This window comes from Motacilla alba, chromosome 5, assembly GCF_015832195.1.
Source record: "Motacilla alba alba isolate MOTALB_02 chromosome 5, Motacilla_alba_V1.0_pri, whole genome shotgun sequence".
Lineage (NCBI taxonomy): Eukaryota > Metazoa > Chordata > Aves > Passeriformes > Motacillidae > Motacilla > Motacilla alba.
The window spans coordinates 31,088,627-31,103,353 of record NC_052020.1 but is presented as its reverse complement, the minus strand read 5'-3'; the positions used below and the strand labels follow the sequence as shown (position 1 = coordinate 31,103,353).

The window sequence follows — 14,727 nt, the reverse complement described above, 5'->3', positions numbered from 1 at the left end:
TAAACACCCATCAAGATTTTAGAAATGGTACATCATGTATCTATTTATATAATTTCAAACACTTTCCATGTATTGCTCTCAGCTGCACAGAGACATATGGGCTCATAGACCATCTGGAAAACTGTATCCCATCCAAAACTTTGCAGTTTGTCAGATATTTTGGAACATGCTTTTAGACTGACCCAAAATAAATGCATACCAAAAATGTAATTTATATAATAAATGCTTGTTGAAATCCAGTATAGCATGAATACAGTCCTACTCACATTCAGTTCCAGGTTCAGATGCAACACACTTCTGTTGATCTTCTCCTTCTCACTTGAATGAGGAAATGAGTTTGATTGCCCCAGTCTGCAATCCAGAACCCATGTATCTTCATCTCTGTTTGCCACATCCAAACTAGTTAGCCGTTCAGTGAAGTCATCTTTTAAAGCAGACTCTGCTGGGAGGCCCAAATGAAATTACATTAAATTAAGTAATTCTATGCATCTGCACATAATCCCTGCATACAGAAAGTTCTGCATCTTTTTCAGACTCTGGTACACACTACCAACATGTACAAATTCTCCTGTTTGTTTAAAGCACAACAGAGTGGTACAAAAAGGGTACCAACTTTGTTTTGACTCAGAAAATTTTTTTTTTGTCCTTAAATTTTGTGTTTCATATCTAGCATAAAAAACGGGCTGCTTGGCTTTCCCCCATATACAGACACAGACAGTGTGTAAAATGCTTGAGTTTTTACCTCTGCCAAGGCACTCTTACTGGTCATCCTTAATGAGCTCATTACACACGTTTCAGAGGTGGGTGTGAAGTATAAAACTAAACTAAGGAAGCTCCATAAACTGATTTGATGAACTTTTTTTACATTGGCTGAACACAGCCTTAGTGGGGACAGTGCCAATCCACCTTAGTCCCTTACACCAAGTGCATAAAAAGTAGGGTCTTTCAATCAGAAATGATACTTAAGATTTTACCTTTCTCCAGTAAGCTTAAAACATAATGTCAGCCTGGTTTTGGAATGGTTTAGGCAGAAACAGCCAGATTTAACAGGAGAGGTAAGAACTAAACCTGTCAGCCATGGGTGTACTCCTGTATGTCATGCTGTGCAACCACTCAGCACTGTCCTGCCTGTTCACAGCATTGCTGGTTTATTAGACCCCTCAAAAATGTCTGTTTCTGCATGATGCCTCAACTTTAGCAATGAGAAAACCAATGAATTCCATGAAGTTAATGTGTTCTCTGAAGTGTTATATCTGACATGAGATACATAACACTTCTTTTTATATTCCATAGGATACATACATATATCCTCTTATATATATATATATATATATATATATATATACACTCTTTCATATACACAGACACATCCATCTTGGAACATTTTACTGGAAACTTCAGGTATTAGCAGAATTCCTGGCTGCTGCATATCATACCTTACCATTACAAAAGCAGCCCTGGAAGACTTTAAGGCCAAATTAGATAGAGCTCTGAGAACCTGGTGAAAGATATCCCTGACCATGACACGGAGATTGGAACTAGATCATCTTTATGGTCCTGTTCAATCCAGGCCCTTCTCTGATTCTGATAATGGCACTTACAATTTTGCAATTTTTAGAAGTTTTCTTTTTCCATCACTTTAAAAGACATTTCAAAAAGAGGCACTAGGATCAGAATCTGTATGTTTGCTTAAATATAGGATGATTTTCAAACTTTCTGATAGCTTACAGTTCCAAATAATTTAGGTGCCACCCTGTATCAATAAGCACAGTAAAATATAATACTTGATAAAATGGCCAATAATCCAAAGGACAAGTCAGTTATTATTGTGTGAATATACTCATCTTTCATCTTATTCAGATGAAATCTCAGAGTGAGATCCTATCAAAATACAGCATTTCTGCAGAAGATTTCAAAATCTTTACACATTTTGAAATTATGCTCTGCATATAATATTTAACTATATCAAGATATCCAAACACAAGACAGAACATTTTAAGACATTCTCAGGTCCAGATTTGCTATTTTTTAGATCAGGGATCTAAAGAGAGAATTGCTTTCTGAGTCATTGGTTTTCTGTATATATTTACACACTTGATAAAATATTTCTTTCATTGGCCCTTATGCCATTATGTAAGTGTTGTGGTTTAACCTCAGCCAGCAACCAAATACCCTGCAGCAACCATGTATCCAAAACATAGCCCTGTACCAGCCACTGTGAAGAAAATTAAGTTTACCTCAGCTAAAACCTACTCATTAAGTCATTTTGATATTTAGAAAGCTTTAAGGTCAGAAATACAAATATTATTCTTTTAATATTGAATACAAATATTACACCTATAAGCTGAATAAAATGCATTAGTTGAATTTTGACCTAGTTCTTGTTGCACCATACAATTAGTCCAGTTACCTCTAGCCACCTCCCTTTACATGATTATGACATGGAAAATACAAAGGAAGTTCCAGGTGAGTGGAGAGGAGAAAGTAAAAGCACCATTTTTAAGGTAATTGGACATTATTTGTATCAGGTTAACAAACCTATCATGACAGGTTTTGGTGCTTCTCCTGATGGTTGTCACAGATCAGTGCTACAGTTTTTGTGGGTATCTACTAACTTTTCATCATGAAAAAAAATTGGAATCCTGTCATTTAACCTATAAAAACCATATATATGCTTTCATAAAAAAATTAAAACAGCATTAAAATGCAAATATACATAGTAAAACCCAGGAAAAACTACCATTTTTATTCAATGCTCTTTCAGAATTCATTTTACCTTTGTAATTACCAATTCACTGGTTGCCCACCCTGCTCACCATCACCTCTAATACTTCAGTTTGCAGTTATTTTGGATCAATTATTTTTAGCTGTGTTGTTCAAGGTGTCTGTTCTATGTGAGCTACTGCTAAAGAGCAAATTCCTTTGCAGCAGTGATTTTACCCATAATATGCTTACTCTGATCATTTCCATTGATTCATTAAGTGATATAGAGCAGTAGCAAGGGGCCACAGTCAGAATTTCTTCTTGCAACAGCAGGTATTTCCCATAATTAACTGTGGCCCAGCTAAGAATAGTCAGCCTGGCCAAGGCTTTCTGGGCCTCTAGAAAACTAATACCTCCCTCAGCTGCAGAGATTCAGTTTTTGTCCAAATGAAATTTTATGCACCATTATATTAATTTATGGTATTTTTTGCTGTTGGCAGACTCCTCCCAAGTCTGCTACCAAGCCTCTATTCTCCACCCTCTATGAATTATTACTTAATATTCTGTTCTCTATGCATTTATGCCGGTAGCTGATGATCACTTTCCTCCCTGATCCAGTCCTCACCTGCACACACCATTAGCATACAACCACTTCTAAGGCATCCAACCCAGCAGACAGTGGAATATGAAAGGAGAACTGTAACCATCTCTTTAAGTATTCTATTTTAAGCAAATTCTTAAATATTTGGCCATATTTTGCACTGAAGTTCACCATTCTGTCAGCTCTGACAGATGGATTTTACTGCTACTTACACTTATCCAGGAAACTTTTTCTTTTTTAAACTAGCAACCTACTGTAATCTGATTGTACATTTAACAAAAAAAGGTCATATATACTTTATGAATGCATTTGCAAACACATGTATCTATCATTGAATCATAGGGTAAATTCAGGCCATTTTAAAATGCGTATGTTTACCCTTTAGCCAGCTTAAATGAATTGACATTATTTTTTTTTCCCGCTGAAAAAAAATAAGGCTTTCAAGAAAGTTCAACTGCTATTCAAACTGTCTTCCAGGTTTTAAAGTTTATACCAGTCAGGAGTGCCTCCTGTGTGCACTGTACGTACAAAGAAGACTGCCAAATACAGATCTGCCGCCATCTATTGTCCCAAGGGAATGGAAGACACAGCAATGTAAATAAGAGAAGACTGAATATTTAATGCTTCTTTGACAATTTTTACTATGCAGACTTTGTGAGTGTAAGGAAACAACTTTTTTTGTGTTTTCACAGGTATGATAGATGAGGCACTCAAACTCGAGGGGTACAGATAGGGTCTCATCATTAGACTGTGACAATAAATGGTACATCCAGGATTTCCTAAGCCCTCTAGTCCTATGCTGCACGTACATAATTATAAGGTAATTGCATCTGATTTTTTTTGTACAAACTGACATTCTTGTCATACAAAGTCTTTTAAACACAAATTGTTAAATTAGCAAACAGGCACATTAGATGCCACGTAGTACATTTCTGTTGGGTCTCCATTGTGGAATACCCAACTCTATGGAACAGTTTCTATGGGCAGACTGTATAGAAAACCTGTTTGTGCTTTCTCAGCTGTCTGGGAAAAAGCACTTGGGGGGAAATATCAGCTTCTTTAACTTTTTTTTTTTTTTTTTTTCCTAGTTCAAGGAATTAGGATGTCATGATTTGCATTTCCTTCAGTACATGGTTTGCTTAACCACAACTCACCTAACTCTCAGGCCAGTGTTTACACTGATTGCTTTTAGCTATGTTTCCTGACCACTATATATTAATATTTCAATCACACTCCATTCTTTCTGGATTGCTTTACCACATAGGATAAAAATAAAATGCTTGGTCTTTTTGTATGTTGGTTCCTCTGTAATGCAATTCTGTTGCCTAGTTGACTGAAAGTTGTAAGTACTCTTATATCCATGAATAAAGAAATTGTGTTCATTACACACTTGTATTCACTGCTTGCCTCTTGGAAGAAGTGCAAGAAGGTAAATAAAATTTAAATCTTTGTACACCATTTGGGAATCAGTCTCAGAATGCCAGGTTTTGTGGACCTTTAGAGTTTTGGGCATCTTACATTTTAGGAAAAGAAAACCCTAACAAACAAAATAAATAACCAAATAGGTTTTTCAGCAAATGAACCAAAAAACTGAAACAGTCTAACTCAGAAGTTGCGTATTTAAAGGCACCATTTTGACAATAGAAATGAACACTCTAAGCATCAGAACTGCATTTAGAGGATTTACAGTATTACTGACTTAAGAGAATGTTATTACTGCAGGGATTTAGCTCTTGCAAGATCTTAAGTCAGCAAATCACAGCATGTTACAGAGTCTGGTACACTTCCTTATTCAAATAGATGAGGCTTGACCATTGTTATGAGAGCATTGGTGGAACATGAAGATAAACTGAGTCAACATATTTTTTAAAATTATGAAAATACAAGATATGAGGATCCTACCAAATTTTTTTGTTTTGCAGTGGGAACCTCAAATACACCAATGTATTAAATCTCAAATTAAAACAGCTTTGGAAGTAGTCTCAGCAGTTTCAGATTCTGTGGTTAGATGATATTGCACAGTTCCATCCACATGCCATCTGTGGTACCTCATATCTGTTAGTATATGAAGACATTAATTCTGTATAAACGTGTAAGTTATGCACTCAGTGTTCCTCTGCATGTAGCTGACACACAGGAGAATAAGATTGGACTTTCTGGAGTTAAAGTCTACTATGAAGTTGAAGAAATATGAATAATTAGGTAAAAATAAGAGAAGTAGAAAGGGGATTTAAAAACCTAGAGGAAGCCCTCCTCTCTTTTAATTTTACATATTTCCTTAATGGGAAAGAAGCAAATAGAAGAAACCTGTTTGCTCTGGTTTCTCTGAGACCCAAGAAAAGACTGAAATCTCAGCATCAATACAGTCCTTTCTGTTTTATTGGATAGAATGTAAGAAGTATGTAGCTGTCTGTGCAGAAAAGTGAACATTAGGTAGATGAATAAATCCTTTTCACATGAGGAAAACTCATAGCGCAAGGCTAGAGAAACTGGAAAATGACACTAAATGCTGTCTTTGGGAATGAAGACATATGTCATCTTTCCCCCTAATTGAGCAGATTTTATTTAATCTGTATTATGGCATGGGCAATTCATAGTATAAGCAGTTTAGCAAAATACTTGCTGAAGATTGCCCTGTTTCCACAGTACAGGTAGAAATTCTTTTTGCATGATGACAAATTGTGGATTTTAAAAAGCAAATAGCCTGCTACTTGCTATACTGCTCTAACAAAGAAGCCTGAATGGCACAGTCCTTAAATCAAATCTCTCAAAGTGGTGAGTGTGGGAACAAAGCCCTGGAGCAGCAACACCCTGCAGTGGAAGTTAAGGTCCTTGTAGCTCTCAGAAAGCTAGAAGCTCCTAAAGTACCAATATCCAAAACAATCAACCATTTAATGTCCTTTGCCTGTGTCCTCTTTCTTCTTGTAAGTACAACTTAGTACAGATAATAATAGAGAAAAAATGTGTAAGTGCCTTCAAATCCATACAACTGCTAACATAAAAATTTATTGTCAAGTAAAATTAAGACCTCCCTCCCTTGCTAGCAAATAAAAATCAGTATGTTATTCTGAAGTGTGAACGTGAAGAAGGATATCTTCCTGCAGGAGGTGAAAAACTGTACGTAGCTTGACGTGAATGTCTATCATTAAAAGAAAAGAACAGCAAAAAACAGTGCAAATAAAACTCTCTGGCTTAGAAAGTTTGACTGAGCAACCACCAAACACAGACTTATGAAGGAAATCCAAAATATTTTCTTGTAAAAAACATTTGTGCACTTCTCAATGCAAAGTATATCAACTACAAAAGCATGTGATATCACTCAAAACCCTTCAAAAATACTTCCGAATCAGCAGAAATCTATTAAAATTAACAATATCAAATCCTCTAAATTCCTTACATAAATTCAAATGGTTTGCATTAAAGTATCTTTTAATTTATTCTTTTCATTTATTGACACTGAATTTGATTTCTATTTTTTTTATTTATTAAGGGTTTACATTTACAGTAATTTATAGACTTTTTATACTGCTTTTTCTACTTCACCACAATCTATTTATTCTATACAAAAATTTCAAATGTGTAAGAGAGCAAACTCTAATAGAAAAAATAAGAATACTTACCACTAACTTAGTGTAAAAGAACTAGTACAATTTAGATTAGGGAAAAAAACAACCCAACAAGCAAAACAAAAACACAACAAAGAAAAAGGCAGGATCATCAGCTGAAAGATGAGAGAACCATATTCAAGATTCAATGTATCATCCAACATGTGCTTGAAAAACCTGAGGAACAGGAACTCTAGTAGCAAGTACAGAATGTATTTTCTGAATTAGGATACTGAAAGGTGCTGAGCCAGTTTGGCCCCATACAAGCCTAATGCTTTAGCACTTACTCAAATTTAATGAGTTTAGTCACACTGCGCAAACATCGAGCAATACCTGCCTTGTCACTTGCCAGCCCACTCTTGCTTTCAGACACAAGCAAGAGGCCTCCAAGGGCTCCCAACTGGCTCCCAATAAACAAAGAGCCAAAGATACTAAAAACCCCAATAGTATATAACACAGGAAGCAATTGGCACCTCAGTGCAAATTCTTCATCTTTTACTATTCCCAAAGAAACTTCACATGTCCACAGTCAAATGCCACAATCAATGTTCAGGCCAAGGTTCTGAGCTGCAATGCCAGGAACTTCTAGTGAAAGGCTTATTTTTAATTCCAAGGATCTTCTGTGCTCACAGTAACTTCCAGATAGGCGTAATAGCCAAAGTATCTAGTTAAATCTAGTTAAATATCCAATCAGCATGTATTAATTATACAACATTTTCAAGTGAGCCTTTTATGGACACGCAAATATTAAATACTACAGAAAACTTTAAAACACCTGACAATTCACATATATTTTTCTTAGTAAGGATATGCTACGTGTCTTGTGGGGCTATAAAATAGATAATGATAATTTTCCAAAACCAGTTTACATCTGTTTACAACTTCATTACCTGAAGTAATTTCTATGCAATCAGAGCACATACCATATTTGTTATAGATTACACTCAAAGCAACTACCAAAAATGGAAGCATTCCTAATTATGAAATTGCTGTTATGGGGAGTGTTTCACTGTGACTTTTTTACAATTAGTTCTCTCATCTGTGGTGTTAGCCAGTTAGCTAAAAGGATGTAGAGGAGGAGACTGATGTTTAAATATTTTATTCCTTATTTTGTTTAGAAAGATTTGACCTTGCAAGCAACAGTTTTTGAAGATATTAGAAATCTGTAGCTAGTGCAATAAGGAAAATAAAGAACTATATAGAAAAACTCTTCTCTTTTCTCATGTGCTTTTTATAATATTTCTCCTTATACACTGGTTCTCACTCTTACCCATAAGAAAGGCAAAGTCATCACCAAAAAGATTTGATTTGTGCATTAGGTAAGTAAAAAAATTAATGACAGTAAATAATTTATATCTTTTACCTTACACTTCAAAATTTTGAAAGTTGCCTAAAATAGGCTTTAACATCAATGTATCTATTTGTAGAGGTCACTTAGGCTAACCACCTCTACGTTGCAGTAATGTCCTACAAATATTTTAGTGCAAATATTAAGATCTGATATAATGAAGTATAGATAGAAATATGCAAAAGCACCAAAAGCAATAATCAAAAAACAGCCTGTATAACCAGGGACATTATCGACAGCAACACAATTAATTAACACTGAGCATGTTATTTATAACTAGACCATGAATCATCAATGAAAGACTGCACTGTATCCTACAGCATTCTCCTGGAAAAACTGGCAGTCCATGGCTGCACTCATCACTGTGTAAATAACAGGCAATATGACCAGGCCCAGAGCGGTCATGAAGGAATTACATCCAGCTGGCGGCCGGTGACAAGTGGTATTCTCCAGGGCTCAGTATTGGGGCCAGTCCTGTTAAGTACATTTATAACAACCTGGATGAGGGTATCAAGTGCACTCTCAGACAGATTACAGGCAACACCAAGTTGGGCAGGAGTGTTGATCAGCTGAAGGGTAACAGGGCTCTGCAGAGGATCTGGACAGGCTGGATCGATGGGCTGAGACCAATGGTATGAGGTTCAACAAGGCCAAGTGCCAGGTCCTGCACTTGGGTCACAGCAACCCCAGGCAGCTCTGTAGGTTGGGAAAAGCGGCTGGAAAGCTGCCAGCAGAAAAGGATTTTGGCCTACTGGTTGACAGCCATGATGAAATGATGATGATGCAGCCTGAACATGATGCAGTCTGCGCCCAGGTGGCCAAGAAGGCCAAAGGCACCCTGGCCTGTATCAGCAATACAGGCTGATACAGACCAGGGTGCCTGCTGGCAATACAGTGGCCAGCAGGAGCAGGGAAGTGATTGTGCCCCCATACTCCACATTACTGACACCGCACCTTGACTCCTGAGTTCAGTATTGGGCCCCTCACTACAAGAAAAACATTGAGGCTCTGGAGGGAGTCAGGAAAGGGCGAAAGAGCTGGTGAAGGGTCTGGAGTAGAAGTCCTGTCAGGAGCGGCTGAGAGAATTGGGGTTGTTTAGCCTGGAAAAAAAGGGGAGACCTTACTGCTCTCTAGAGCTCCCTGAAAGGTAGTACTGTCAGGGTGGGGCTTGTTCTCTTCTTACAAGTAACAAGCAATAGGACAAGAAGAAATGACTACAAGCTGTACCACGGAAGATTTAGATTGGTTATTAGGAAAAAGTTCTTCACTGAAAAGATTGTTAAGCATCGGAACAGGCTGCCCAATAAAGTGGTTGAGTCATCATCCCTGGAGGGTTTAAAAAATGTGTAGATGTGGCACTTACAGACATGGTTTAGTGGTGAACTTGGCAGGGCTGGGTTAATGGTTGGACTCAATGACCTTAGTGGTTTTTTCAACCTAACTGATTCTGTGATTCTAAATTAGTACGTGAAAAATTGCATCCAGGACAAGTAAAATGCATATTTGCAACTGTAGGATCACACAGTTCTGAGTCATCAAGGCATCTCCGTCTTCTCCTCCTCTTCTGCAAAAGCATCCACATTAATATCTACATCCAATCATAAAAGAAGTAAACAATAAACCTAAAATTATTTGATAATTCCTGTCCCAAAGATCTACAGCTATTTTATTTCACATGTACTGCAGCAACTTTTTCTGCTTTACTAAGACAGGAAAAGAAAACAAGCAGTGAAGACCTTTCTGTAAGGGTCAGATACTGAGTGCTAGTATCTCAGCATGAAGACAGTAACAAACAGAAAAAGATTACCTTAGTTCACACTCTTGCTAAGTCTGGCATCAGACAGCCGATGCCACTATTGACAGAATCATGTTGAACCTAAGTTGGTCAACATCACATAAATTTTCAAAAGATTCAGCTGACCTTTTTCTAATGCGAGTATCTCTAAATGCCTTTTAGTGCATCATGAGCTCACAGAAACCCCAAAGCCCTGCTATGCTTCTGTTGATGAAATACTATCATTGAGGTGTTTGAAGCACTATCAATTAATCTTATAGGCATAGAAAGACATATACTGAATTCTACAGTCTTAGGAAAATTGGATGACAGAGCAAAGGGAATTGATCACCCATCCAGCAAATTTTCTGAGTTTTCACAAATGTCCAAGTCCTGTTGCCGAGGAAAAAGATTCTGGATAGGATACAGTTTTTGTATATGCTCTCAATTCACTGTTCACTGTTCACTGTTCAACAGTGAACTCTCAATTAAACAGGTTTTATCTTTACTGTAGCATACCATGGCTCACAAATGGGCATCAATTCATCCAGAACTGGAGGAAAGCAATATAACCATTTTTATGGGGAACTGAGATGTGTTTTTCATATTTCCAGTCAGCACTTGTATAAGAATTTTAGCTGTGTCACTGACGTTGCCTTGTATTCTTCTTACCTCTAAACTTAAATGGCAATACTAAAAGGCCTACCTTTCCTTTTTTTTTAACATTATCCACTCTTTTATTTTATTTATGGCATTCCAAAGCTTCACTTCCCTCAGCTAATCACAAGCTCACTGTATTAGACACTGGACAAGAAATCTGTTTAAAAAAAACCCAATCCATCAGCTTTTTCTTAATTAATCAATTTTTTAGGTTGGATTTAGTCCAAAACCACTGGACAACTAGTTTTTCCCATCTACAAAGCTGTTGAATATTCCTTGCTTTCACAGATTTTGCAAGAATTGAGAGGTGAACAGTACTTCTGAAAATAAATTATGCCACCTATATAGATACTGTTACTTGTGAAAACATGGGGGTGTGGAAGTGGTAATAGATTGCCTAAAGTAAATAAAACTTTATTTGAATAAATTAAAGGTTCAAACTATTTCTCTTTTACATGTCTGCTTTTCCTGGCACCTTGGGTTTTTTTGTAAACATGTATTGAGATGTACCCTACATGAATAGCATGTGAGCTCAAGATGAATTTACAGTGGCATCCATGAATGACTTCCCTTCAACTGTTATAAACGTTGCCAACTGAAAATTCTGCATTCAAAGAAGATGGTGTACATTTAGCATTTTCATTGCACCATCAACATTTTGGTGCACTTCAGTTGGTATACAGGAAAGAGAGAGAGAAAAATCCAACCCTATCCAATCTTTTCAGCCACTCAGTTTTACAATCTCTATCGTACATCTTGTCAGTTATCTTTAGGGTTTTTCTCTTAGGCTAAAAACAATACTTTTGTGCTTTAAAATATCCTGTTGTCCTTTCCTGTATATAAACCAGTTTTACCACATTTTGAGACAGAGAATGAGAACTGCAAGATACTGGAAGTGTGACAGCACTAGATCTCATGAAGTGGAATAATGTTTTTGGGAGTTACTTCTCCAAAAATTCCCGATTTGCTTCTTTTGAAAGTTATTGAGTTTTCAACAAACATTTGCATGGGATTATCTGTCAAGATTCAAAACTCTCATTGGTGGAAGAAAATGGCCAGCTTCATTTCATATATGAAGTGAAATTGTAAGGGGGTTTTGTGCATGGCTTCCTATTTATTTCCTTTAAGTTCCCCCTCCTTTTTCTACTTAGTAAATGCTTTCTACAGTTCTTCACAGCACTCCTCCCCAAATATCATGATATGATAGTCATTGACTAGAGCAGTATTCCTGACCCTCAGAGAGGTCAGGCTGGATGTTAGGGTACGCATCCCCAGGCATACAAACATTGATTTTACAGCTAGTGATGAAGACTGACTAGGACTTGGTTAACTCTTGGGATAACGAGGGGAATGAAAGGCAAACAGCACAGTGGAGGAGGTTTCAGAAATCAGGAGGATATGCGCTACTTTAGAACAACTACCTCTCAACATCACTCATTTCCCTTATTTTACAGTGTGATTCAGTGTAGGACTGGCTAATTATAGCAATCTTAAAAACTGCAGAGCAGAAATGATGCAAAAAAAAAAAAAGAGCTAGAACTTTACTAGTTACCACCTACATTTCCTTTTTAATACAGTCTGTATTTATTCATATTTTAACAAGTATCTGCCAAAATGACAAGCAACATTTCACAGCCTCAACTCTGACACATCTACATGTTAAAACTAGTCAAATTTGGAGAAAGCTTTTTATTTTCTTTAAAGTACTTTTTTGGGAAAGACATTTTTTCAGTGTATGGCTGTTAGCATAATGTCTGCAAGATACTATGTGCGTGTTCAATAACACTTGTATGCCAAAATAACTGTATAAACAATCAGAAGAAGCCACAAGCATCTCAGCTTTATCAAGGTTTTCTTGAACTCAAAGTGTTCTATTACAAAACAAAAGAAAACACTCTTCATTATGTAACCTAGACCTTTTGATTGGCCTCAGTTTAGTCAGGCAAAACAAAGCCTTAGATGTCTAAGTACCTAACAAGTGGTCTCCTTAATCCACTAGAACATATTTCTGTCATTCAATCCACTTTTGCAAGTGTTTTATGCAGTTATATTACACTACTGAGGAAAAAAATAAGCAGTATTCTTTTGAAAGTTCAGAGCCTAATTAAAAGGTGGCTCATTAGCCAAATGGATTTTTGTCACATGAAATTTTTCACTGGGTTGCTAATGAACCAGATATAAATACCAGTCACTACTGCAATCCAGCAACATCAAGGCAGCCAGTATTATTACATTTACTTTAAATATAAAATTACAACTTCGCAAGTGTGGGCCACCTAGCATATAATTCTGTTTTGGAAAGCATTCCTATTTAAATCAATCATAAGCATATGCTCTCTGTCATGCTTTGAGTTAAGCCTGCATTCAGTGTTGTTCTTGAAAAGGGCAGTTCTCTCTTTCAAGGCACACTGATAACATACGCCATTCTGAAGAACACGCTATAGGAATGTGACAGCAAAATGCTATTGGTCATATTTCTGATTCATATGAAAGATATACTCCCTATTTGAAAATTCTTTCATCTTCGACATGTGGATGCCAAAGGAACCAAATGAAAAGCATAACTTCCTTTTATTTCTGTGCTCATAGTTGTGTTGTAACAGTAAACCTGTTATGCAAATTCTGCACACTGGCCAAAGACCTCTAAGGTTTGTCCTCCTGAACCCTACACTTGTGTCACCGAGAAGTACAATTAGTTTCACTTCATCTGTTTTCCTGCCAGGATTAAAAAAAAAGGGGGATGCTGTATCTGTGGACTGAGGACCATAAAATCATTTTCCAGAAAATCCCAACATAGTCTGTTAAGTTTTATGGTTAAAAGTCAAATGAAATGCCTTACTGCACTGACACAGAGACAATGACTGAATTATACTTAAGTAGAAATGTAATACAGAAATAGAGGTAGTTCCCTGGAGAAAGAATACAGAGTTAAATAGAGTTCAATTTTTAGAACAATGAACAGCGACTACAAAGCACAAAAACATATGATGAGAGTCTAGACCCAAATTCAAATGCATTTTTAGTTTTTTTTTTTCTGAAGGAATAAATCCATTTTTTAATTGTTGGGCTAGATGAAGTTAACAACATTGCTGCAATAAAAAGCTGAAACATCATTTACAAATGCAATTATTTGGAGTTGGTTGCCTAAATGAATGTTGGATGCCAAAATTAATTTACCCCAGTCCAAAAAGGGGTGGATCATTCCAGGTCAGATTTGCCAGCTCTGTGTCTGTGCCTCAGACACCCCTAGGGCACCTAAAAGTGTGCTTTTTCCATTCTGCACAATTTTGCATCCATTCCAAAGATCTTGTGCAATAAGGAGGTAACATTCAGCATTCCTTCCTTTCATTTGTGAAATTACCTTACAGATAATTGCCCAGCATATTGAAAAGGGTGTCAGAGATTTTTTTGTGTGAACAAGCAAAGTATGAGCTTGTTTCAAAAGGTGCAGATAGGAGAGTGGAAGACAGATGAAGGAGAAAAGTAATGGAAATGAAGGAGACATGATGAAGGGGTTGTGGGAGTGTTTTAAGGATGACTGCTGAGTAAGAAAGCAAAGCAGCATGCTACTGTACAAGAGGATGGGTGGAAATATTTCCATGACTATTCAAAGTCATGACTATTTAAATATTAGTATCATTGGATGTTGTTTTTAGCAGCCAAAGCTGCTAAAGCAGACCTGAATTCCAAGAAACCTTTCATTTGTTCCACTGAAACACCCAGCTGTCATCTCCATTTGCACATTTAACATCAATTTCAATGAATTACACATAAGAGAATTCAACCCTCTGATGACAGAGCTGCAACTCACTTTACAAAGTTAATTGAACCTCCTTTTATGCTCAGTCTCACTGGCCTCCACATTATTAATGCCTCAAGCCCAGGCTATGTCACAGCCTTGCTGGTAGCCTGGAATCCCCTTTGAGTCTGTAGTCACACCTAACCCACACAAGGAAAGCTTCAGGCCCTTGCTCTGTGCCATCAGAGTGGAATAACTGCAACCCACTGGTATGAGAGAAGCTGTGTAGCACCAGCC

General features: G+C 36.9%; 1 protein-coding gene across 6 annotated transcripts in view; it reads right to left on the bottom strand.

Annotated features, from left to right (window-relative positions):
• FMN1 (formin 1) overlaps positions 1-14,727 on the bottom strand; it is a 168,820-nt gene that overhangs the window by 127,094 nt on the left and 26,999 nt on the right. For 5 of the 6 annotated variants that reach the window (XM_038139829.1, XM_038139833.1, XM_038139830.1 and 2 more), the window contains one exon: positions 267-442. In XM_038139829.1, the coding sequence (XP_037995757.1) occupies positions 267-442 (176 nt within the window). The remainder of the gene's footprint in view (positions 1-266; positions 443-14,727) is intronic. The other variant, XM_038139831.1, reaches the window with a different exon arrangement.